Here is a 25,320-nt window from a genome sequence, read left to right as displayed (position 1 = left end):
AAATTGAGTTGGTCTCCTCTGAAGGTATAATAATAAATGGAGCTTGTTGCCATCATGCTGTGGCTTTCTTCAGGGCTGCGATTTGTCTTTGTATATAGTGGGTCCTTGAACCCAATTGGTTGGGGCTTGAGGTGAAAGAGGCAGGAAAGTCCATGGTCACCAATTTGAATTTTGGTGGATGGCCTCTCGCGTAGAATGGAAAATTCTTTAAACTCACCAGAGATGTTTTCCCCGTGAAGCTGCCTCGTTTACCTCAAGCCCCAACCAATTGGGTTTGAGGACCTACTATTTATAAAGACAGACTGCAGACCCTGAAACATTGGTTCTCCCTGACCACACACGGCAAAACCTGGAAAAGGGCAACAAGCGTGATGCCAGCCGTGGAAGCCTAAGGGAACAAATAAATGTAGTGTGTTACAAAAAAAAAAAAAAAATGTTTCCACGAACAGAGCAGCTATTAGAACCCAGCACCGCTGAGATAGGTTTCAAGAAAGGAACATTGTGCGTGCAACAGAGGAGCACTAGCGAATCATTTCAGGCATGCATCTAGTATGTGCTGTGCTCTGCACTAGATGGAGGCTGGCATGAAGAGCAGAGAGAGAGGCAGAAAACTATCAAAAGACCTGAAGGGTCTTTGTGAAGGAGGTGGGAGAGCAGTGTGGCTGTAAGGCCTAGAAAACTGAGAAATATGGGACTCAAACAGCCAAGAGATTGACAATGATTGAGATAAAAAGAAATGAGTTTGCGGCTCAAGGATGTGGCAGTAATGGGAGATATTAGACAGACAATCTCTTGAGATCTTTGATTCTCGTATACCGCTGATATTAAGACAATGAGAAAAATAGGAGTGTTTGAGTCCAAGGTGATGTGTGCAGATGAAGAGAAGATGCAGTTGTGCTTGGTGATGGATTGCTTCAATATCATAATCCAATGCGATTTACAAATAAAATCAGGGTAAAAGTAAGAAACAACTAAGAATAAAACCACACAAATTAATAAAGGGACACAAGAGGAGGATAGGTTTAAATACAATTCATAAACAAATAGGTGTTGAGACAATAGGATGGGAAAGAGTTACCCATTTAATTTTCTTTTTTTTATAAATCTTTATTGATTTTTAAACTTTGACAATGCAATACAATTTATAAATATTTCATAAAACGCTTTATTAAACTTACAATTTATACTTAGAACAATCATTTTCTCCCCCTTACCAAATTTACCCATTTAAAAATTTTTGTGTACTATTGGATGTTTGAGTTATACACTTCTCCCCTCCGTATTCGCAGGGGTTAGGGGCAGAGTCAGCCCATGAATATGGAAAAACCGTGAATAATATTTGGCCCGGTTCTGCCCTTATCCCCCACTTCCCCCGGCTATTTTTAGCCCTGAGAGCCCCCCCTTAAGCCTTACCTGGTGGTCTAGCGGGTTTTCAGGCAGGAACGATCTTTCCACGTTCCAGCCCCTTGCAGGTCGCTCACGGGAAATGGCTGCCTTGAGCTCCCGTCATCTCTCGAGCCATTTCCTTTGAGCGATCTGCACGGGGCAGGAGCGTGGGAAGATTGCTCCTGCCTGAAAACCCGTTAGACCACCAGGTAAGGCTTAAAGGGGGGCTTACAGGGCTAAAAATAGCCCGAAAAATGAAAAAAAATTTCTGGTCAAAAATCGCGATAACCGAATCTGTAGATAAGGAATTTGTGAATACGGGGGAGGGGGGGAGTGTATAGAATTTGAACATCTCAGTTGAAAATATTCTTAAAGAGCCAGCTTTTCAGGAAACCTTTGAACTTACTACGTTCCAGGTTTGAGGTGCAGAGAAGATCGTGTCTCCTCTTGAGTAAATTAATCTTAGTGAGGGGACTAAGAGGAGAGATTTGTCCTCAGATCTTAAAGATCTTGTTGGAACGTAGTTTTAATACTGATATGGTATTGGGTTTTGTTTTCCACATTATTTCTTGTCTGTTGGTCACATGGAAAAGACAGTTACTTCCTGTTTCATGTGATGAAAGAACTGTGATGAGGGTTAACAGTAATAATCCATTTGCTGCAAAGCTGCACCTGAGGCAACGGTTCCAACTTTACTAGTCACCATCCCATGTGTCACAGCCGCCATCATGCACTTCCCCTGATGGGAGGGGAGGGGGGGAGAACAGCAGCAGCACTTCCTGGGATTACTTGGAGCCTCAAAGTGACTGTAATATGTGTGTGATCTGTTAAAGCATAGTAAACATAGCCATATGGTGGGGATGGGTGGGGGGGCCAGTGAGAGAAAGGGCTAGTCCTAGCCGCTTGAAGATGAAGACCTGTGACAGCAAAGAAGAATGCTTTAGGGTGCTCAGGGGAGGGAGGAGAGGCTGCAGAGACTGGAGGGGGGAGGGAGGGAGGAAAAACTAGAGGGGAAGGGAAGGATGATGTGAGAGGTTTTTGGTGGTTGTACATATCCGTATATAATAATATGCAGATCACAGTAAGATTTTTCCTCAGAACTCTCCTTTTTGAATTTCTCTGAATTTAAAATATTCAGTCATATTCTTCTACACATAAAAGAAATCATTATATGTATTCATACAAATGCCCACTATTAATGTGTATAAGTTTGTATGTATTTATAAGGGGGGAGGCGCTAAGCGAAAGGTTAGTCTGTGGCAATGCTTCACAACCTAGTTCTCAGAGCAGATTCAGGGTTTCAGGATATCCACAAAATATGCATGAGAGAAATTTGCATGCACTGCTTCCTTGGTATATATCGGTGTCCTGCAAACTTTTCAGCGCCGGGGCATACTAAAGTCAGTGCCCTGCCGGAAGGCATCCGGAAGTATGCTGACATCGATGCGATGACATCACATATAAATCTATCTCCTTCATATGCATTGGGCATATCCTGAAAGCCTGACTGGCTGGAGGTGCCCTGATACTGGGTTGTGAACTGCTGCTCTAAGGGGTCTGATAGGAAGGCATATCTGGTTGTTCCCCACCTCAGGAAGCTTTGTTTCAGTTTGGGGATCTCCTTTAACTGGTAGTGGGAAGTGGTTGCCCCATCCTTCTATATAAAAAGTAGTGCATAATTCCTGGTTTCACAGCCTTTAGATGAAATAAGTTTGGTGTCTGTAGTGGAAGAGAGATTTAGGGAGACATTGTTAACTTGTCTTGTTCAGACTGCGATATAACACTGTGGGATTTTCTCTCTCAGGACCGGGAAGAGCGGAAGCTACTGCTGGATCCTGGCACAAACCCCTTGAATAAAGTGACAAATGGAGCTGAACCAAATTACCCCAACCTCTCCTCTACTCGGACAGATGAGCAGGCCATGCTGTCGTCCATCCTGGCCAAGACGGCACTGTGAGTAACCTTGGGCACGGTGAGAGAGCTCCAGTCCAGACCTGCTCTTTAAGTTGTCTCACAGAGGGGGCAGAAGACATTCAGTACCACCAATAGCCTCTCGCCCCCTCCCACCCTTTCTGTCAAATGTTATCTTCACCAGCTACTGAAGCAACTCCAGCTTTTAAGTGATTACAACAATGTTATTTGTTATTATTACCATCATTTCTTGTCTCTTTGCAAGATCTTTTTCTAATTCAGGTTATCCCTGCTACTAAAATAACAAAATTGGAAAGCCGGTTTGAGTAAAACACGCTATAAAAATAAGATTTTCTTTGCTCCTTCTCCCTTTACTTTAACCCTGGGATGAATCAGTGTATACCAGTGAAAGAGTTCAGATTGCATTGGAAGTTCTTTCCTGTTGTAGTGCAGGGGTTAGAGCTACAGCAGAGTCAGCCCTGTGCTGCTCCCTGTGACCCTGGGCAAGTCACTTAATCCTCCACTGCCCCCCAGGTACATTAGTTAGATAGTGAGCCTGCTGGAACAGATAGGGAAAATACTGTATGTATGTGGTCTCATATAACTACAAAAAGGTGGTAAACAAGTCCCTATCCCTTAACACCCCCCCGCCCCTTAAAAAAAAGCTGGGGAGTTCAATGCATTAAGTTTTGGAAGAGTTTTATGTTTTGTATGTTGATTGAACACTGCTTTGGTTTAAAGTGGTATATAAGTCTTTAAATAAATAATGTAGCTGTACTGTGTGTCTAAACCAGGGGTCTCCAAAGTCCCTCCTCGAGGGCCGAATCCAGTCGGGTTTTCAGGATTTCCCCAATGAATATGCATTGAAAGCAGTGCATGCACATAGCTCTCATGCATATTCATTGGGGAAATCCTGACAACCCGACTGGATTCGGCCCTCGAGGAGGGACTTTGGAGACCCCTGGTCTAAAGTGTTGGAAGTGTGCTATTTTCTTGGGATGTGCAATACCTGAGAGTGAAAAAAATCGCATAACTGCTCTGTTCATCTTCCACAGGAATATCATTGATGTTTCTGCTGCAGACTCGCAGGGAATGGAACAGCATGAGTATATGGACAGGGCGCGCCAATACAGGTAAGCCGAGGTCTTTGCCATTTCCTCACTACAGAGAGTTAGAGAAGAGTGTGCAAGCTTTGGGAGATTCTTGCAAGTTGTAAGAGGTCAGCCCTGAAGCGCTGCAGAGGATCCTCCATCCTAAGGTATCTCGGAGCTATGATAAATTGGCTGAATGGTGACCGGTCAATGGATTGTAGAGCAGTGGAGTACTCCCTTGCCCGTCAGGTCTTCAGGAGATTTACATACAGTGGTGTCATTGTTGAGATGAAATCTGAGGGGCAAGGAGATGCTCCAGGACCAACTTGGGAAATACTGTTGTATAGTTTATCCCAGGACAAGCAGGCAGCATATTCTTGACTGATGGGTGACGGCACCGACGGAGCCCCGGTACGGACAATTTTAGAGTGATTGCACTCTAAGAACTTGGAAAGTTATAGCAGGCCGCACCGCGCACGCGCGAGTGCCTTCCCGCCCGACGGAGGCGCGCGGTCCCCAGTTTCTTAGTTTCCGCGGAGCTAAGAAGACGCGTTTCTTTCAACGGCTGTTGTAAGAATTTTTTTGTGCTTCCCGCTTGCGTACCTGAAGGAAATTTTTTTGTCCTTCATTTTCTTTATTTTCTTTTCTTTAAAAAAAAAACAAAACAACAAAACTTTGTTTTTTTCTCTCATTTTTTCGGTTTCGCCCCGGCGGGGCCTGTTGCCACCATCGAGGCCTCGGCCTTCGATTTGGCAGAAGCCATTTTTACCTTCATGCCCCCTCAACCCGGGTTTAAGAAGTGCCAGCGGTGTGCTCGACCAATTTCACTCAGACCCGCACAACTGGTGTCTGCAGTGTCTTGGTCCTGACCATCGAGCGTCCACCTGCACCCGCTGTGCCACTCTTAAAAAGAGAACTTTAAAAAATCGCCAAATCCAACAGCGATTATTGTTTGGTACCGAGATGTCGGATTCGGCGGCACCGGTCCCCACTTCGACCCCGACACAGTTGGCACCTGCCTCGTCGACACCACGCCGGCGTCGCATCCATCAGGTAAGCCGGCTAAGAAGCCTTCCCCGCTGGAGCGCCCTCCGGTCTCAGTGGCAGCGAGCCCAATCCTGCCGACCTCGAGGCGCCCGCAGAAGCGCTCCGCTCCGATTGAGGTAAGCCCCTCGATATCGGGTTCCTCTTCGGAGTGTAGAGCGGCACCCAAGGTACCGCAGCAGAAAAAAGCGGTACCGGTGCCTTCACTGGACGAGCGCATTGCCGCCGTCCTGCAGGTACAGCTCAAAGAACAACTACAGCAGCTGCTACCTGCTCTTCTGACACCGAGCCTTCCAGTCCCGGTCCGGTCTGAGCCTTCGGTACCGGCAGTGGAGCAGCCTCCTTTGTCGGCATCCACCTTGTCGGTACCGATGCATACTACTTCCTCGGTATCTATGCCGGTCTTAGCGCCGGAACCGAGATCCTTACACCAGGCTGTTCAAACCTCGGCGCCGACACAGCCTATAACATCTCCCGGTACCATTTCACAGAGGTCTGGGAAGTCGATGCATAAAACTTGACACCTAGAACCCTCCACACCGGAATCCCAGGACCGCAGTTTTCAAGTAAGGGACCCTGATCTGTGGGGCGATTCGGAGGACCCTCTTCTCTCAGAGGGAGAGTGTTCATCAGGGGAAGAGGATCATTCTGTTTTAGATCCGTCCTCTAAACCTGATGGAACTTCTTTTACCTCTTTTCTCAAAGAGATGTGTGACTCTCTCTCTATTCCCTTGGAGGCTGAATCCAAAAAGTCCAAGGCATTTCTTGATGCACTGGACTTTGACCAGCCTCCAAGGGAATTTCTCAAACTGCCTCTCCATGATATTTTGCGAGAGACTTTTTACAAAAATCTGGAGACACCCTTGACCATCCCAGGAGCTCCCCGCAAACTGGACTCCTTATATAAGGTCATACCTATTCCGGGCTTTGACAAACCACAACTCCCTCATGAATCGTTGTTGGTGGAATCCACTCTAAAGAAATCCACGGGGGCTAGTGTGTACGCTTCTGTCCCTCCTGGCAGAGAAGGTAAGGCCATGGATAAGTTTGGCAAGAGGTTGTATCAAAATGCGATGTTGGCAAACAGATCAGGGATCTATGCTTTCCATTTTTCATTCTACCTCAAGCATCTCATTCAGACTTTGTCATCTTTTGAGAAATACCTCCCTGATCGTAAGAGATCAGCCTTTCGCCAGACTTCTACATCACTCTTACAACTCCGCAAGTTCATGGTCAGATCAATCTATGACACATTTGAGCTGACCTCTAGGGCCACGGCTATGTCGGTGGCCATGCGGAGACTGGCATGGCTTAGAGTTTCAGAACTCGATGTCAATCACCAAGATCAACTGGCCAATGCACCTTGCTTAGGGGATGAGCTGTTTGGAGAATCCATGGATTCCACTACTCAAAAACTCTCAGCTCATGAGACTCGATGGGACACTCTCCTTAAGACAAAGAAAAAGACCCCACCTACCAGGCCTTTTCGCCAGCAGTCGGCCTATCAACGTAGATTTGTGGCTTGTCCTTTACCACAGGCCCAGCAACAACCCAGGCGTCGGAGGCAACAGCAAAGGCAGGCTGCTAGACCTGCACAGCAACAACAACAAGTGAAACCTCCTCCTTCACAAAAATCCACTCAACCCTTTTGACTTGGTTCTCCAGGACGTAGCCAGTCTTCCTCCTTCTGTCCACCTCCCACAGCCCATAGGAGGATGCCTTACTCATTTCATAAGCCGTTGGGAAATCATCACTTCGGATCAGTGGGTCCTCAACATCATCCGCCACGGCTACTCTCTCACTTTCCAGACTCTTCCTGCCCAAAGTCTACCAAGAGAGTCTGCTTTGAACACTCCTCAGTCTTCCCTCCTTCTTCAAGAGGTTCAATCCCTCCTTCTTCTGAACGCCATAGAGGAAGTTCCTCTAGATCAAAAGGGGCAGGGATTCTACTCCCGTTACTTTCTAGTTCCCAAAAAAACGGGAGATCTCAGACCCATTTTAGATCTTCGCGATCTCAACAAATGCTTGATAAAAGAGAAATTCAAAAAGCTTTCTCTGGCTACTCTTTATCCTCTTCTCAATCAAGGCGACTGGCTATGTTCCCTAGATCTCAAAGAAGCATACGCTCACATACCGGTCAATCTGGCCTCCAGACAGTACCTCCGCTTCATGATCAACCATTGTCATTACCAATACAAAGTGCTACCTTTCGGTCTTGCCTCCTCTCCAAGAGTGTTCACCAAATGTCTGATTGTGGTGGCTGCCTTTCTACGTTCCCACCACCTTCAGGTGTTTCCTTACCTGGACGATTGGTTGATAAAGGCCAATTCTTCTCAGACAGTACTCCAGGCCACCAACCAGACCATCCTGTTTCTACAACTTCTGGGGTTCGAGATCAATCTACCCAAATCTCATATTATCCCCACTCAGAGACTTCAATTCATTGGAGCAGTGCTGGACACAGTCCTCATGAGAGCATTTCTGCCGTCCAACCGTCTTCACACTCTCCAATATCTGTGTCAGCAGGTGCTTCATCAACGCTCCATCTCTGCCAAGCAAATGATGATACTCTTGGGTCACATGGCCTCCACAGTTCATGTCACACCCTTCGCACGTCTCCACCTGTGCACTCCTCAATGGACCCTAGCTACCCAGTGGTCCCAAGCGACGGATCCTTGCTCACGACACATATCTGTGACATCATCTCTTCGTCAGTCTCTACAATGGTGGTTGATATCCTCAAATCTCTCCAAAGGTCTTCTGTTCCATCTACCTCCTCATCAACTTGTCATCACCACCGACGCCTCCCCTTATGCCTGGGGAGCTCATCTGAACGAATTCCAAACTCAAGGACCTTGGACAGCCCAGGAAATGAAACATCACATCAATTTCCTGGAACTCAGAGCGATGTTTTATGCCCTCAAAGCATTCCAACATCTTCTCTTTCCTCAGGTCCTCCTGCTGTGCACAGACAATCAAGTTGCGATGTACTACATCAACAAGCAGGGTGGGACAGGCTCTCGCCTCTTGTGCCAGGAAGCCCAGAAGATTTGGGCTTGGGCCACAGATCACCATCTATTCCTGAAAGCTATCTACATTCAGGGAGAACAGAATTCCTTAGCGGACAAGCTCAGCAGAATTCTCCAGCCTCACGAGTGGACACTCGATCCTTTCACTCTACAGTCCATCTTCGCTCAGTGGGGCACTCCTCAGATAGACCTCTTTGCAGCTCCTCACAATCATCAGCTGCCCCACTTCTGCTCCAGACTCTACTCTCCTCACCGTCCTGGCAGCGGATGCATTTCTCCTGGATTGGTCCAATCTCTTCCTGTATGCTTTCCCTCCTCTGCCTCTCATGCTCCGGACCTTGTTCAAGCTCAAGAGGGAACAGGCCACCATGATTCTGATTGCTCCACGGTGGCCCAGGCAACATTGGTTCTCCCTTCTACTTCAACTCAGTTCCAGGGAACCTATTCTACTTCCACAATTTCCTTCTCTGCTTACACAGCATCAGGAGACCCTTCTGCATCCCAACCTCCAGTCTCTGCACCTGACAGCCTGGTATCTCTCGGGCTGACTTCGAATGATACTCTTTTGTCTCAGTCCGTTCGTTTTGTTCTGGATGCCTCCAGGAAACCTACCACTTTGCAATGTTACCATCAGAAGTGGACAAGATTTTCTTCCTGGTGTCTTCTTCATCATCATAATCCTACGTCCCTTGCTGTGGAGACCTTGTTGGATTACCTTCTTTCTTTGTCTGACTCTGGTCTCAAGTCTACTTCCATCAGAGTCCACCTCAGTGCTATTGCTGCTTTTCATGAGCCAGTTCATGGAAAACTCCTTTCAGCTCATCCTTTGGTTTTCAGATTCATGCGGGGTCTTTTCAATGTGAAACCACCTCTTAAAGCACCCCCTGTAGTCTGGGATCTCAATGTGTTTCTTTCCGCCTTAATGAAGCCTCCGTTTGAACCTCTGGCTACGACTCCATTCAAATTTCTCATTTGGAAAGTGGTCTTCCTTATTGCCCTAACCTCTGCCAGGAGGGTCAGTGAGCTACATGCACTAGTTGCGGATCCACCTTTTACAGTCTTTCATCATGACAAGGTGGTTCTGCGTACACATCCAAAGTTTCTCCCCAAGGTTGTCTCGGAATTCCATCTCAACCAATCCATTGTTCTGCCTGTCTTCTTTCCGAAACCTCACTCTCATTCTAGAGAACAGGCTCTGCATACTTTGGACTGTAAACGGGCTCTAGCTTACTATTTGGAGCGTACTAAGCCCCACAGATCATCTCCCCAACTCTTTCTGTCCTTTGATCCAAATAAATTGGGACGTCCTGTTTCTAAACGTACGTTGTCTAATTGGCTTGCAGCGTGCATTTCTTTCTGCTATGCTCAGACCGGACTAACACTGGAAGGTTCTGTCACGGCCCATAGAGTTTGAGCTATGGCAGCATCTGTGGCTTTCCTCCGATCCACTCCTATTGAGGAAATCTGCAAAGCTGCTACTTGGTCCTCAGTTCATACTTTTACATCTCATTATTGTCTGGATGCATTCTCCAGACGGGATGGACACTTCGGCCAATCTGTTTTGCAAAATTTGTTTTCCTAATGGCCAACCTTCCCTCCATCCCTCTTTTTGTTAGCTTGGAGGTCACCCATCAGTCAAGAATATGCTGCCTGCTTGTCCTGGGATAAAGCACAGTTACTTACCGTAACAGGTGTTATCCAGGGACAGCAGGCAGATATTCTTGCGTCCCACCCACCTCCCCGGGTTGGCTTCTTAGCTGGCTTATCCTAACTGGGGACCGCGCGCCTCCGTCGGGCGGGAAGGCACTCACGCGTGCGCGGTGCGGCCTGCTAGAACTTTCCAAGTTCTTAGAGTGCAATCACTCTAAAATTGTCCGTACCGGGGCTCCGTCGGTGCCGTCACCCATCAGTCAAGAATATCTGCCTGCTGTCCCTGGATAACACCTGTTACGGTAAGTAACTGTGCTTTCTGGGTCACCTCATCAATAATAAGAATTTTCTTTGCATCACCTGAAGTGGATGGTATATACTGCATTCACAGAGAAGAAGAAGAAGAAATATAACATCCTTGGCAGCAGCAGCAGATGAATCCCTAATGTTTTCCCCTCTACCATTTCATTTTTATTCTTAGCAATGTAACCCTACCCATTATTCTTTTGTATCATGTTTAGTCAATAGAAACTTTTACCATCTACGCCACTAACCCCCCCCTTTTTTTTTTAAGAATTTGAATGATGTAAACCACTTTGGAATTTAAAGTGGTATATCTAGCCATAATAAAACTTGAATCCAGACATGTAGATTAAGTCCTCCTACCAGCAGGTGGAGATAGAGAGCACAAAGTTGAGCCTTCCCATATATACACTTCCCCCTCCATATTCGCGAGGGTTCGGGGCAGAGTTGGCCCGTGACTATTAAAAAAACGCGAATAATATTTGGGCCGGTTCTGCCTCTAACCCCCACTTCCCCCGGCTATTTTAAGCCCTGAAAGACCCCCCTTAAGCCTTACCTGTGGTCTAGCGGGTTTTTGGGACAGGAGCGATCTTCCTACGCTCCTGCCCCATGCAGATTGCTCACAGGAAATGGCTGTCTTGATCTCCTGTCGTCTCTCGAGCCATTTATTTTATTGGGGGGAGGGGGGAAATTGGATGATTAATATTTTTATTTAATGATTGGATTTCTGTTGAAGAATTGTTGGGTAGGGGGGAAAGGGTTATAATTTCTACTTTAATGGATTATATGTATAAGAATGTCAAGTGCTGTATATTTTATTAGTAATGTAATGTTTTAATATTAATCACTTGTTTGTCAGTTTTAAAATAAATAAAGAATTTTAAAAAAAAGAAACTGAAGAAGAGACACACACAAGTGGAAGTTAGATAGAATAGATCTGTTTCTTATCCAAGTGAAAAGGAAGTTGTAGAAAACACACAGTGACAATCACTGGGGACAGTTGTAGAGTACCAGAAACCCCACAGAAAGGAGGGGGGAAGATGCATGGGACAGCTTCGTCCCAGTGACAGGAACATAAGCACAGATGAAGAATAAAAATCAGCAGAGGAAGGACATCGGGGCTGGATCCTCCATCATATTCCATGTCTCTCTTCTCTCTCTTTCACAGCACACGGCTGGTGGTGCTCAGTAACAGTCTGTCCCATTGGAAGAAGCTGCCTCCGCTGCCTTCCCTCACCAGCCAGCCACACCAGGTGCTTGCCAGTGAACCTGTGTCCTTCACAGATATTCAGCAGGTGAGTGTAAGACACAAGCTCTGTAGTATCAAGTAGGGACCACCTTCTTGATTTATTTTTTAATTTCTTAGGAATTTTAGTCTTGTTTACAAGCTGAACAAACTTGACAGAAAATCAGTAGAAAATTTGCCAGTTTATTTGGTTTGATAGGATGATTAAAAATATTTATTAAAACATGGGTGGGGTGATGGAGGGTGCGAGTATTTTGGATTGTACAGCAGGAGTTCTCAAACTTGTTCATTCTGCAGCACCAGAAAACAGCACAGCCAAATGCCGGACCATTCCCTTCTCAAGTGCATTTGTTCAATATTTTCTCTAGCTACAACCCTTGTGAAATCACTCATCAGTCAAGTTATTCTTAACCCTCTCCTATACAGCGAAGTCCTCATTCCATGCTTGGATTAGACTTCTCAAGTTGATGCAGTTCTTTCTTTCTCTCTGTCTGCTGATCAGTTCTGCAAGCTCTTAAATGCATATGTACAGTACTTTCTAGCTCTAGTAGTGCTATATGAACACTATGTAGTAAGAGGACTTGGAAAGCCATTTTGGGGCTGAGGTGCTTTCTAGGACAGAGTTTTTGATGAGATTGAGGGTGGTGGATAGAAGTGTCTTCTTAGGGCATCACTTGAAAGCCACCTGGATGAAGTGAAGGACAAGTCGGGGGTGAAAGAAATGGCATTAGTGATCTTTAATCTGATCCCTCATCTCCGGAGAGCTTGCCTTGCATCATATCTCAAGTCTGACTCCAAACCCATAGTCACACAGAAGCTGTTGAGGCCATCTCAAAAACGTTGTAGGTTGACCTCATGTGTTTTCTACACTACATTTCTCTTGTCCATTAGTGTAATTTTGTTTTTATTGATGAACTTACTTAAACGGCCGTGAATTGGTTTTTCTCTTTGTTGAGTGGTATAAAATACCATTTTAAATTAAGTAATTTTACATTTCTTTTGAAGAAATTCTGTCAGACCAACCTCGTTCAGAATGTTTTGCTTTAGAGGCTCATGAGAAGCTGGTAAGATGCTATGTGGAAGATGAGCATAACATGTGCATCTCCCCCAGGGGAGCACTATGAAATGGATCTCGGTTCACTTGACCTTCTTGAGATCTTTTTGGTATGGTTACTACTTACTGTCTTTTGAATTTGGGAGCCTTCTAGACAACAGATACATAAGAAGATAAGCATTGCCATGCTGGGACAGACCAAAGGCTCAGCAAGCCACAGCATCCCATTTCCAACAATGGCCAATGGAAGGCACAAGTGCCTGGCAGAATCCAAAAAGAGTAAAATAGATTTAATGCTGCTGATGCCAGGAATAAGTAGTGGATCTTCTCAAGTCTATCTTAATAACGGCTGACGGACTTCTTCCAAGAACTTGTCCAAACTTTTTTTTAAAAATTCCACTAAGCTAACTGCTTTTACCATATTGACAACATATTCCAGAGCTCATTTCTTCACTCAAGTCTACTATTTGCTCTGATTTGTTTTCAATTTAATATTTAAAAGCTTCATTGCATGCCCCCTTAATCCTTGTACTTTAGAGAAAGAGTAAACAAGCAATTCATAGAAACATAGAAATAGACGGCAGATAAGGGCCCACGGCCCATCTAGTCTGCCCACCTTAATGTCCCTCCCCTACCTTTGCCCTGTGAATAGATCCCATGTGCCGATCCCATTTGGCCTTAAAATCAGGCACGCTGCTGGCCTCAATTCACGTCTACCGGTTCTACTTTACTCATGATTTTATAGACTTCCATTGGAGGGGAGAGGATTATGAGGCAAAACCACAAGACTCCTGATTAGAGCACTCTTTGGGTCTATAAACCATTACTTCAGGCTTTTCTCCGTGAGGGGTAGGATTGTTAGCCTGGCTAGTTAACAAGGCTTCTGTGAGGGTTTCCTTTTGTTGGATCCTAGACTCCAATGCAGGGATGCCTCTGAAGCTTCCTCCTCCCTGCCCTTCCTCCCCACCCCACATATGCATTCTTATCACCATAGACCTCAAGATCAGCTTAATCCCTTGGCATTGGTTTAAATGCAGAACGTGGAAAGCACTGATTCTTGCCAGATAGTGATTGAACATTTCCTGAACTTTCTGGCCTGCAGCTGACTGGAATCTCAATACCAATGACATATGGGCTGCAAGAGGAAAGGCGACATCTTCTTAGGCCTCTATAGTTGTATCTGTTGCTGGATTCTGAGCCTTTAAAAACTGGCATGTCTTCCAATGTAAAGGAGGGAGTTCCCTCTATGGGGAAGGATGGAAGCTCCCAGCATTGTATATAAGTGAGGAGGGATGCTTTCTTTCTTTTGCTCTGCATTGGAATTTCTCGATGCTGTTGCCAGTGTAGCAGATCCTTGCTGTACATCGGGTGGGACTTCAGCTGTGGTCGGTCCTGATTTCCTCTGTTGATTCTTAAGGATAAGGTGAGATGGTGCAGCCCCAGAGGCCTTGAGGATCAGACTCTTTCTGCTCTTGACAATTACAACAACCTGTAAGTGCATTCTAACAAGTAGCATAGCGAGATGATGTGTTTTGGAACTGTGGAAAGCCAGGCACAGTTCATGGGTGTCTGTGACTCTGCTGCACTACCTGCATTTTTTTGAGGCTACTGGGCATTTTTTGCTTCTGAGATATCAATAGAAAAGAGGTGACGCAAAATTGAGCAACTTGGTAAAAATCTTGACCGACACTGGCAGAGCTTGAGGCCATGCCAAAAAATTAAGGAAATGCTAGAAAACCCTAACCATGAGTTGCCTTAGAAAGGGGGAAGCAAAACTGAGAATGCCTGCTGTACAGAAAAGCGAATGTTCAATGAGTTCAGTGGAGGAAAAACTGGAGCTGAGACGATCCCCACAGAACAATGCGGATAAACTCACGCATGTGTGGTTAGAGCTTTGTTTCAGGCCTCACTGGATGGCGTCGCTGATGTTTAAAAGGTCTGCTTGTCTTTGGGGAAACCATGCAGGAGCTGGAAGTCTCCTTCCCCAGAAGCTACAATGACTCGGCTTGCACTGAGATTACGTTTTCTTGGAGGATGAGATGTACAGTGTCTGCATCTGTGAGACAAACTTGGTTTTTTTCTGTTACCTAGAGCATTCTGGACCCCTGTTCGTTTAGATCATTTATTATTTTATTGTCCATGTATTTTGGCTTTTTGGAAATCAATTTGGGGCCAAATAAATAGGTTGTTAGAAAATCCGCTAGCCTTGACATATGATACTATTTTATTTGGCATGTTGATGAGAGCGAAAAGTCAGATTTTTCAAAAAACAATAAGCTTTTACTTATTCTGACTGGAATTGCCATTCAACATATTACATTCAATTGGAAAAATCAGAGTGGATTAAATTACAGTTTTTGGTGGAGTTCTGTATGTCATATTTATAAAATGGAAAGCACAGTTACTTACCGTAACAGGTGTTATCCAGGGACAGCAGGCAGATATTCTTAACACATGGGTGACGTCACCGACGGAGCCCTCGGTACGGACCTTTTTAACTAGAAGTTTCTAGTTGGCCGCACCGCGCGTGCGCGAGTGCCTTCTCGCCCGACGGAGGAGTGCGTGGTCCCCAGTTAGGATAAGCCAGCTAAGAAGCCAACCCGGGGAGGTGGGTGGGACGTAAGAATATCTGCCTGCTGTCCCTGGATAACACCTGTTACGGTAAGTAACTGTGCTTTATCCCAGGACAAGCAGGCAGCATATTCTTAACACATGGGTGACCTCCAAGCTAACAAAGAGGGAGGGGGGATGGTTGGCCATCATGAAAATAAATTCTGTAACACCGATTGGCCGAAGTGACCATCCCGTCTGGAAAAGGCATCCAGACAGTAGTGAGTAGTGAACGTGTGAACTGAGGACCAAGTGGCAGCCTTGCAGATTTCCTCGATGGGCGTGGAACGGAGGAAAGCTACAGAAGCAGCCATAGCTCGGACTCTGTGGGCCGTGACAGCACCTTCCAGTGAGAGACCGGCCCGAGCATAGCAGAATGCAATACAGGCAGCAAGCCAATTTGAAAGTGTCCGTTTGGAGACAGGACGACCCAAACGGTTGGGATCGAAAGACAAAAAGAGCTGAGGGGATGTACGGTGAGCTCTGGTACGATCAAGGTAGTAAGCAAGGGCACGCTTACAGTCCAGCGTGTGCAACGCCTGTTCCCCAGGGTGCGAGTGAGGCTTAGGGAAGAAGACGGGCAGCACAATGGACTGGTTGAGGTGAAAAGCCGAGACCACCTTGGGAAGGAATTTAGGGTGGGTACGCAGAGCAACCTTGTCATGGTGAAAAACAGTGAACGGTGGGTCGGCAACCAGTGCATGCAGTTCGCTAACCCTCCTGGCAGAGGTGATGGCAATTAGGAAAAGCACCTTCCAGGTAAGGAGCCTGAGCGAAGTTGTGGCAAGAGGCTCAAATGGAGGTTTCATGAGTGCTGAGAGAACCACATTCAGGTCCCAGACGACAGGAGGAGGCTTGAGAGGCGGCTTGATATTGAAGAGCCCTCTCATAAATCTGGAAACCAGAGGATGAGCCGTGAGGGGTTTTCCGAGAATAGGCTCATGAAACGCAGTGATGGCACTGAGGTGGACTCTGATGGAGGTAGTTTTGAGGCCAGCATTGGACAGCGAGAGCAAATATTCCAATACAGTTTCCACCGCTAAGGAGGTGGGTTCCTGATGATGCCGGAGACACCACGAGGAGAATCTGGTCCATTTCTGATGGTAACATTGGAGGGTGGCCGGTTTCCTGGAGGCGTCCAAGATGAGGCGGACCGGCTGAGATAGATTCTCTGGAGAGGTCAGCCCGAGAGAAACCAAGCTGTCAGGTGGAGCGAAGACAGATTGGGATGCAGTAGAGACTGATGCCGCTGCGTAAGTAGAGTAGGAAACACAGGAAGAGGAATGGGCTCCCTGGAGCTGAGTTGGAGCAGGAGGGAGAACCAGTGTTGGCGAGGCCACCGAGGGGCGATGAGAATCATGGTGGCGTTGTCCTTGCGGAGTTTGGACAAGGTCCGCAACATCAGAGGAAGTGGAGGGAAGGCATACAGGAACCGATCCCTCCAATCGAGCAGGAATGCATCCGGGGCCAGACGGTGAGGAGAGAAGAGTCTGGAACAGAAGAGGGGCAGTTGATGATTGTGAGGTGCTGCAAAGAGGTCCACCTGCGGAGTGCCCCATCGAGCAAAGATGGAGAGCAGAGTCGGAGGGTCCAACGTCCACTCGTGAGGTTGAAGGATGCGGCTGAGATTGTCGGCCAGGGAGTTCTGTTCGCCCTGGATATAGACCGCCCTGAGAAAGAGATTGCGGTCCGTGGCCCAGGTCCAGATGCGCAGAGCCTCCAAACAAAGGGGGCGAGATCCGGTGCCGCCTTGCTTGTTTATGTAGTACATGGCGACTTGATTGTCTGTGCACAGGAGGAGGACTTGAGGACAGAGGAGATGTTGGAAAGCCTTGAGGGCGTAGAACATGGCTCTGAGTTCCAGGAAATTGATGTGATGACGACGCTCCTGTGGGGTCCAAAGTCCCTGGGTGCGTAGATCTCCTAGGTGAGCTCCCCACGCATAGGGGGACGCATCCGTGGTGATGATCATAGAGTGAGAGGGTAGATGAAAAAGTAGACCCCTGGAAAGATTTGAGGAGTTCAACCACCATTGGAGAGATTGCTGAAGAGATGATGTCACAGAGATGGGATGAGAAAGAAGATCCGTAGTCTGTGACCATTGGTTGGCGAGAGTCCACTGAGGTGTGCGAAGGTGGAGACGTGCCAGAGGAAGGACATGCACCGTCGAGGCCATGTGACCCAGGAGGACCATCATCTGTCGGGCAGGAATGGAGGGATGCATGAGCACCTGACGACAGAGGTGGAGCAGGGTCCGCTGGCGATCGGAGGGGAGAAAAGCCCTCATTAGTGTGGTGTCCAGAACTGCTCCAATGAATTGAAGTCGCTGGGTGGGAAGCAGATGCGACTTGGGGTAGTTGATCTCGAACCCCAGGAGGTGGAGGAGAGAGATGGTGTGATGAGTAGCCTGTAGCACAAGTTGAGACGTAGGTGCTTTCACCAACCAATCGTCCAAGTAGGGGAACACCTGGAGGTTGTGAGACCTGAGGAAGGCCGCTACCACTATAAGGCACTTGGTGAAGACCCTGGGTGAGGAAGCGAGGCCGAACGGTAGCACCTTGTACTGATAGTGGTGGTGCAGCACCTGGAACCGCAGGTAGCGGCGAGAATTCTGATTGATGGAGATGTGAGTGTAGGCCTCTTTGAGGTCCAGGGAACATAGCCAGTCGTGTTGAGAAAGAAGAGGGTAGAGCGTGGCAAGGGAGAGCATTCTGAACTTCTCCTTGACCAGACACTTGTTGAGGTCCCTGAGATCGAGAATGGGATGGAGGTCTCCCGTCTTTTTGGGTACCAGGAAGTAGCGGGAGTAGAATCCCTGACCCCTTTGATCTGGAGGTACTTCTTCGATGGCATTGAGAAGGAGGAGGGATTGAACCTCCCTCAGGAGGAGGGGGGTTTGAGATGAGTGTGAAGCAGACTCTACGGGAGGGTTGTCCGATGGAAGAGTCTGGAAGTTGAGAGAGTAGCCGTGGCGGATGATGTTGAGGACCCACTGGTCCGATGTGATGACCTCCCAACGGCTGGAGAATATGGTGAGACGACCTCCGATTGGTTGTGGAAGAGGTAGCGAGGGTGGATGACTGGCTATGCCCTGGAGAGAAGAGTCAAAAGTGCTGGGATTGCTTAGCAGGCTGAAGAGGCTTGGAGGGTTGAGTGGCCTGAGAACGAGCCTGGGCATGGTGCTGCTGTTGACGGGGCCGCCGAGGTTGTTGAGGAGGCGGATTGAGTGGCCTGGCTGAGAACCTGCGCTGATAAGATGACTGAGGTCGATAAGGTCGGGCAGGCGGAGCCTTCTTTTTTGGTTTGATCAGGGTGTCCCACCTTGTTTCATGGGCGGAGAGTTTCTGGGTGGTGGAATCCAGTGACTCTCCAAAAAGTTCATCCCCGAGACAGGGGGCATTGGCTAGACGATCCTGGTGGTTGATGTCCAGGTCGGAGACTCTCAGCCAGGCCAAGCGGCGCATTGCTACGGCCATGGCAGAGGCACGGGAGGTGAGCTCGAATGAGTCGTAAATCGAGCGGACCATAAACTTGCGCAACTGAAGAAGGCCAGAGATGTGCTGCTGGAACAGTGGGACCTTGCGCTCCGGCAGGTACTTTTGGAGGGCAGACAGCTGTTGGACCAAATGTTTCATATAGAAAGAAAAATGGAAGGAATAGTTGTTCGCCCTGTTGGCCAGCATGGCATTCTGGTAGAGCCTCTTGCCAAACTTGTCCATGGTCTTACCCTCTCTGCCAGGAGGGGTAGAGGCATAGACACTGGAGCCCTGAGTCTTTTTCAAGGTGGATTCAACAAGAAGGGACTCATGGGGCAATTGAGACTTGTCGAACCCTGGGATAGGGATGACTCGATAGAGGTTGTCCAGTTTACGGGGGGCCCCCGGTACCGTAAGGGGATTCTCCCAGTTTTTGTAAAAAGTTTCCCGTAGGATGTCATGCACGGGAAGCTTGAGGAACTCTTTAGGAGGTTGTTCGAAATCTAAAGCCTCCAGGAAGGCTTGAGACTTCTTTGAGTCAGATTCTAAAGGAAGGGACAGGGCTGCAGACATCTCTCTCAGAAATTTAGAAAATGAGGACTGCTCCGGTTTGGAGGTGGCATCGGGTGCCGACGGGTCCTCATCAGATGAGGAGGGATCCTCCTCGGTACCGAGAGGGGATTCCTCCCATAAGTCAGGGTCCCGGACCTCTGGTGCATGTCGAGACACCGGGGTGGAAGGTGTGGTATGGCGGGTCTTGGATAAAGATTTCCCAGAACGCACCGAAACGGTACCAGGAGAGGAAGACCGGCGTCGATCCCGGTCCCGGGAAGAATGACGCACTGCTTGGTGCCGAGGAGGATCCGATGTGGTATGGGAGTGAACCACTGGATGGGTATGAAGCTGCTCAGCCGAAAGAATCGGCATGGAGGTGTTGATAGGTACCGAAGGGGTGGATACCGGGGGTTCGGTACGGGGCTCGGGCCGGTCTGGTACCGGAAGGAGCGGTGCCAGGATAGTGGGCAACAGGTGCTCGAGTTGTTGCTGTAACTGTTCCTGGAGTTGAACCTTTAAGATGGCCGAGATACGGTCATCTAGGGGTGGCATCGGAACCGCTTTCTTTTTCTTCGGTTCCTTAGATGCCGCTCTACGCCCCGGCGATGAGGAGGCCGATGACGAGGCACTCACCGAGATCGGGGCGGAGCGCTTGCGGGACCGGTGCGATGCCGGCAAGGTCGGCGTCGCCACCGTAGTTGGAGGGCGCTCGAGGGAAGAGGAAGGCTTCTTAGCCGGCTTACCTGGCGCCAGAGACGCCGATGTGGGGTTGGGCAGTGTCGAAGTAGACGGTGCCGATTTCTGTGGTACCGCTGTCGATGTCGAGGAGTCCATCGCCGACCCGGTGCCGAAGAGAAGAGTTTGTTGAATTCTTCAGTTTTTAAGGGTTCTCTTTTGAAGAGTGGCACAGCGGGTGCAGGAGTCCGCCCGATGCTCCGGACCCAAACACTGCAAACACCAATTGTGTGGGTCAGTGAGGGAGATCGGGCGTGCACACCGCTGGCACTTTTTAAAACCAACCTGCGGGGGCATGAAGGGGAAAACGGCCTCCGCAAAATCGAACCCCGAGGCCTGTATAATGGCAACAGGCCCCGCCGGGGCAAAATCGAAAAAAGGGGAAAAAAAAAAGCAAAGTTTTTTTTTTTTTTTTTTAACAAAGCAAAGAAAAAAGAAACCCGAAGGCAAAGGAAGAAAAAATATGGAAAAAAGCGCGAGCGGGAAGGCAAAAAGTGGTTTCAACGGCCGTTGAAAAAACACACGCGTCTTCTTCGCTCCGCGGAAACGAAGAAACTGGGGACCACGCACTCCTCCGTCGGGCGGGAAGGCACTCGCGCACGCGCGGTGCGGCCAACTAGAAACTTCTAGTTAAAAAGGTCCGTACCGAGGGCTCCGTCGGTGACGTCACCCATGTGTTAAGAATATGCTGCCTGCTTGTCCTGGGATAAAGAACGTCAGCCACACAAAGAGGATATTTTGGTAATTTTTGAGATGTTTGGGGACCATTAACAGACTTTTGTAATGAGTAAACATTTTCCCTTCATAAGATGATTGAAATGAGGGGATAGGGATGGGTGGGAGGGATGATTTTTTGATATAGAATGAATATTGTATAATATAAATGAATATTTTTGATGTGATAGGGATGGTGGGGAGGTTAACTTTCATGAATGTCAGTTGATAATAATTTCAATTCAAATGGTATTTCTTGATACACTTGATGTAAGTTGTAAAATGAATAAAAATGATATAAACGAGGTTAAGTTTTTTGGCTGCAGAGGAGGGTTAGTGCATCCTAAGCCCTCTGCATGAGAGCTGTGGATTCACACATGGACTCTGGTTTACCCGAGTAGGTGGTGATGTTCTCTGGTTGCAGTCACTACATGTGCACTATCCTCAGCTCCTGCTGGAAATAGAACCTAAATCTTTCTCATTTCCTGCTGCTGCACCTTTGTTTTCTGCCTCTTTCCTCTCTCTTCCCCTTTGTAGATGATACTGATGATCCGTTTCACTGTTTTCCTTGCCTCTGGCTTTGATCTGTTGCTGTATAGAATGGATCCCAAACTTAACGCATTTCACTTAGGAAGTCTGAGAAGGCCTGCTGTGCGTATGATCAGCAGAGAAGAGAAATCCAGTGTGTACTGTATGCTCATTCTCTTTCTTTCATTTTTCTCTCTCTGATTTTCAGGATTCAAGTTTGCTAATTTTGGCATTTATTGAGAGGTTAAATGAAAGAGAAGTCAAGAGGCTTCTCTAGTTTTCGTTCCGATCATGTTACATTTCTGACCTGGGGGAAGGATCCAGTCTGCTTTGTTGCTGGAGCTGCAGTTTCTCTCGTGACTTAGTATTTGTGCATTTTCAAATAAATCCACTTGTTAACAGAAATACAGTTAAAGAGAGAAAAAATTAAGTAGTCAAACATATTGATACTCTCCCTTAGACCATAAATTATGCTGTGGAGAATCAAGAAAAGAAAAAGGAGATCTAAATAGAAATATTAACATAATGAAAAGACTTAGTGTGAGTCAGTCATTAACCATCTTACAAATTATAAACTGCCCACATTGTGACGTACGGTCTTGGTGTCCTTTTATCCCTGTATATCTGATCAAGCGTTTGCAGGGGTAACTTAAAAGCTAGCTCCCAAATTTTTTACTTCTTGTCTTATGTTAACAAAATGTTTTCTTCGTTCTTGAGTTATTTTGGCAACGTCAGGAAATATCCATACTCTTTGACCATAAAATAAAGACTGTGAAAAGCGGAAAAACATTCTCATAACCACATTTAAGTCTTGCATCGTGCATCTAGAGTCAATTTGAACCGCAGAGTTTTCAAGAATTGCTTCATTAGAGGATTATCCCCTTGATTTGTTTCAGTAGGTATTTCTGGGGTTTTTGGTAAGTAGAAGACTTGATTGAAAGGAGGTATTGCTTCAGAAGTGAAGACTCCCAGGATCTTGTAGACATTTTCCTGCATGTTCTTTTATGGGAAGTATTTGCTTTTCACTGTTATATTACACTGTAGAGGAGCAAATGCATTTGTTTTTATTTCTCTGGGTTTCAGTTTCATATTTGCATTTCTAGTTTTATTTATGTTACGCTTATACATTGCACAATCCAAAGTTCTTGGCGGTTTACAAGAGCACACACACATGCAATAGAGCAAACAGACACATAAGGATACATAGTTCAATACAAGCTTCTAAACTTACCTAAAGGTAGTACAGTCAAACCTTGGTTTGCGAGTGTTTTGTAAGACGAGCAAAACACTCAGCAAACTTTTGACTCGTAAACCGAGCATTGACTCGATTTGCGAGCCCCCACCCGACCCAACCCAACCGCGGGAACCAACAGTATTGCTCATGCTCAAGGCCTTCTGGATCTCATCCTCACCGATATTCTCATGAGACTCGAGATCTCATGAGAATCTCAGAGAGGGTGAGATCCAGAAGGCCTGAGCTCAGCAGCAGACCGGCAGCAGGCACTTTTATCACCGGCGGTGCAGGGGTAAGGATAGGGCCAGTCAGGGGGGGGGAAGAGGCGATAGCAGCGCCAGTGGTCTTGGGTGGAGCATGGGAGTCGGGGTGCGTCCGGCAGGAGTGAGCCAGCACTTGAGAGTCCCAGCAGAGGGGGTAGTGGCATCCGGGGGGGGGGGGGTGTACAGAGTCCGGGAGCGGCAGAGCCAACAGTGTCCAGTCGGGCTCTGTGGCAGTGGCTGCGGCATTTGCTTAGCCAGCACCACTCGCAGTGAGAGGAGGAGGAGCCGCGTGGATGGGTCTGTGGCAGAGGCAGCGGTGGAGGCGTCCCTAATGGTAATTAAGTTTTTGGGGATGTGGAATGAATTGTTCAAGTTTACACTAACTCTTATGGGAAAAGTTGCTTTGATATACAAGTGTTTTGGTTTAAGAGCATGCTTCTGGTACGAATTATGCTCGTAAACCAAGGTACCACTGTACTTGTAATCATCAGCTAAAAGAAATATCCCAAGATTTTCCCAGAGAAATGTTCTGGGTATAGTTTTGTTTTTAGAGGAGGCTCATTTCTCTGAAACCTTCAGTCCAATCTATCTGGCCCAGTTCCAAAGTCAGTATATCTTTTTTTTTTTTTTTACGTTTATTGGGGAAGGTCTGCTTATAGTTTGTATATTTATAACCAAGGTCCAGATTCTGATGCTCTGTTTCTGTAATATGAGATTTACTAGTTCCGCAGGGCAGTGTCCTGGAGGCTCTTTAGCAAGGCCAATGAATACACTTGGAGACTGAACAGCAGAGGCTAAATGTGCCTTGAGGACAGAGCTAGATCCTGGGGACATGTTATTAGTGCTTTCTTGTTCATTCTCTAATACCATTTATTTCTCATCCTTTCAGGTTTCAAAGATAGCTGCTTACGCCTTCAGTGCACTTTCTCAGATTCGAGTGGATGCAAAAGAAGATTTGGTTGTACAGTTTGGAATTCCATGACCCCACCCCACATTTCCTCTTCCCCATGTCCTTCCCTTCTCCCTTCTTTTTCTTCCAGATGGTACCTAATCATTTGGGAGCTTGTACAGATACTAGAATTTGTCACTAATCACAAACATGACAACTAGCTCTGTGATTTGAACCTGCTGCTGTTTATAACTGGACCTGTCCCGAGAGGCATCCTCAGCAGCAGTGTCAGTCGGGTGTTAAAGCGACCCTCGGAGGACAGAATGGATGTTTGCCTCCTCTCTGATCAGGCAGATGCAGTATTTTAATATAGGACTGCTAATACAAACTCTGGTTTACCCTCCTGTAGGACACAATCCACCATGTATGGATGCAGCTTTTTTTTTTTCCTTAGTGAGTCAGTTGCCTTTCCTTTTCAAGAGAGAGAGTAGCTGGTTTCATACAGCCATCATATAACAGGGTAGCACAACGTAATAACTTTGCAGCATAATTTTCTGCATTCACATTTATTTGTTCAAAACAGGCATGATACTGTGCGATACTTACAGGAGGGCTGCGATCTGGTGATGCAGTTCTCTTTGACAGTTTTAAATGTAAAACAGTTTGCATGAGGTTGAACAAGGGGAGACGAGCAGGAAGCAGCAGTGACCTGCAATCCTGAATCACTTTAGCCCATCCTTAATTTGGTTTGATGTGTAAGGAATTGTCCTATCAAGCGGAAATCATCGTGACCCAAAGCACTAATTTGTAAAAGAGAGGTTGTTTATCAGTGGGTGATAGCTTGCTAACATGAAATTTAAAGTTTTTGACCTGCCGTGAGAGCACTGTTGGTGTGTAAATGTGAGATTATTAAATAGTTACCAGTTTGTACTTTCTAAGAACCTGCATTTTTACACGTTCAAAGGGTTGGCTTTAATTTTTTTTTCCTGACACAGTACATAAATATATTAATCAATGTTTATTTTTTTTTTACTGTGTGCTTTTTATGGAGTCCATTTTGAATTTTATTTTTAATCAACAAAGCTATGAGCCTTCTATGGGTTTTTTTGGTGGTATGGCCATTTCTCTTGTGGTGTATCATCATTACAGAGACCCTGTAGGGGCAGCCTGTCTCCCCTCACTTCTTAAAACATTCCCCATGCCCTAGCAAATATATGTGGACTTGTAGCACTGCCTTGGCTGTCCTGTTTCCCTTCCTTCATTTGACCTGTCCACATTTCTTTCCAGAAAGAACAGCACCTTCAGCTATACTGGGCCCTGAGTTTAGCACTGTTGGGATTGTCCTTATTCTCACAGACAGGTCAGCTGTATGTGGCTGAACCACAGGGCAGGGTCTTTTTGTCAACTGATGTTAACCGTTATGTGCCTTTAATTGGGGAGCAGTTGTCTAGTTAATCAATTCTCATAGCTTTAGCTGAAATAACTTACAGATCACTTTACCTGGATCTTCATTCCAGAATGCTGGGGGTTGAAATTGATCATTTACTAACTATACACAGGCATGTACAAGCTACTGTTACAATGAAGAAACTGAGAACTATT

At 46.8% G+C, this 25,320-nt stretch overlaps 2 protein-coding genes across 2 annotated transcripts in view; one reads left to right on the top strand and one right to left on the bottom strand.

Moving 5' to 3' along the window:
• Positions 1-24,739, top strand: part of LAMTOR1 (late endosomal/lysosomal adaptor, MAPK and MTOR activator 1) — a 39,648-nt gene extending 14,909 nt beyond the window's left edge. The window contains exons 2-5 of the mRNA XM_033948095.1: positions 3,191-3,339; positions 4,353-4,430; positions 11,583-11,709; positions 23,719-24,739. Of these exons, the coding sequence (XP_033803986.1) occupies positions 3,191-3,339; positions 4,353-4,430; positions 11,583-11,709; positions 23,719-23,811 (447 nt within the window). The 3' untranslated portion in view covers positions 23,812-24,739. The remainder of the gene's footprint in view (positions 1-3,190; positions 3,340-4,352; positions 4,431-11,582; positions 11,710-23,718) is intronic.
• LOC117362166 (leucine-rich repeat-containing protein 51-like) overlaps positions 20,833-25,320 on the bottom strand; it is a 108,847-nt gene continuing 104,359 nt past the window's right edge. Inside the window, exon 7 of the mRNA XM_033948090.1 lies at positions 20,833-22,370. Coding sequence (XP_033803981.1) covers positions 22,335-22,370 — 36 coding nt within the window. The 3' untranslated portion in view covers positions 20,833-22,334. The remainder of the gene's footprint in view (positions 22,371-25,320) is intronic.

The sequence above is a fragment of the Geotrypetes seraphini genome, chromosome 6 (assembly GCF_902459505.1).
Source record: "Geotrypetes seraphini chromosome 6, aGeoSer1.1, whole genome shotgun sequence".
NCBI lineage: Eukaryota > Metazoa > Chordata > Amphibia > Gymnophiona > Dermophiidae > Geotrypetes > Geotrypetes seraphini.
The sequence above is the reverse complement of the archived record's forward strand: the minus strand, read 5'-3'. Positions and strand labels throughout refer to the sequence as shown.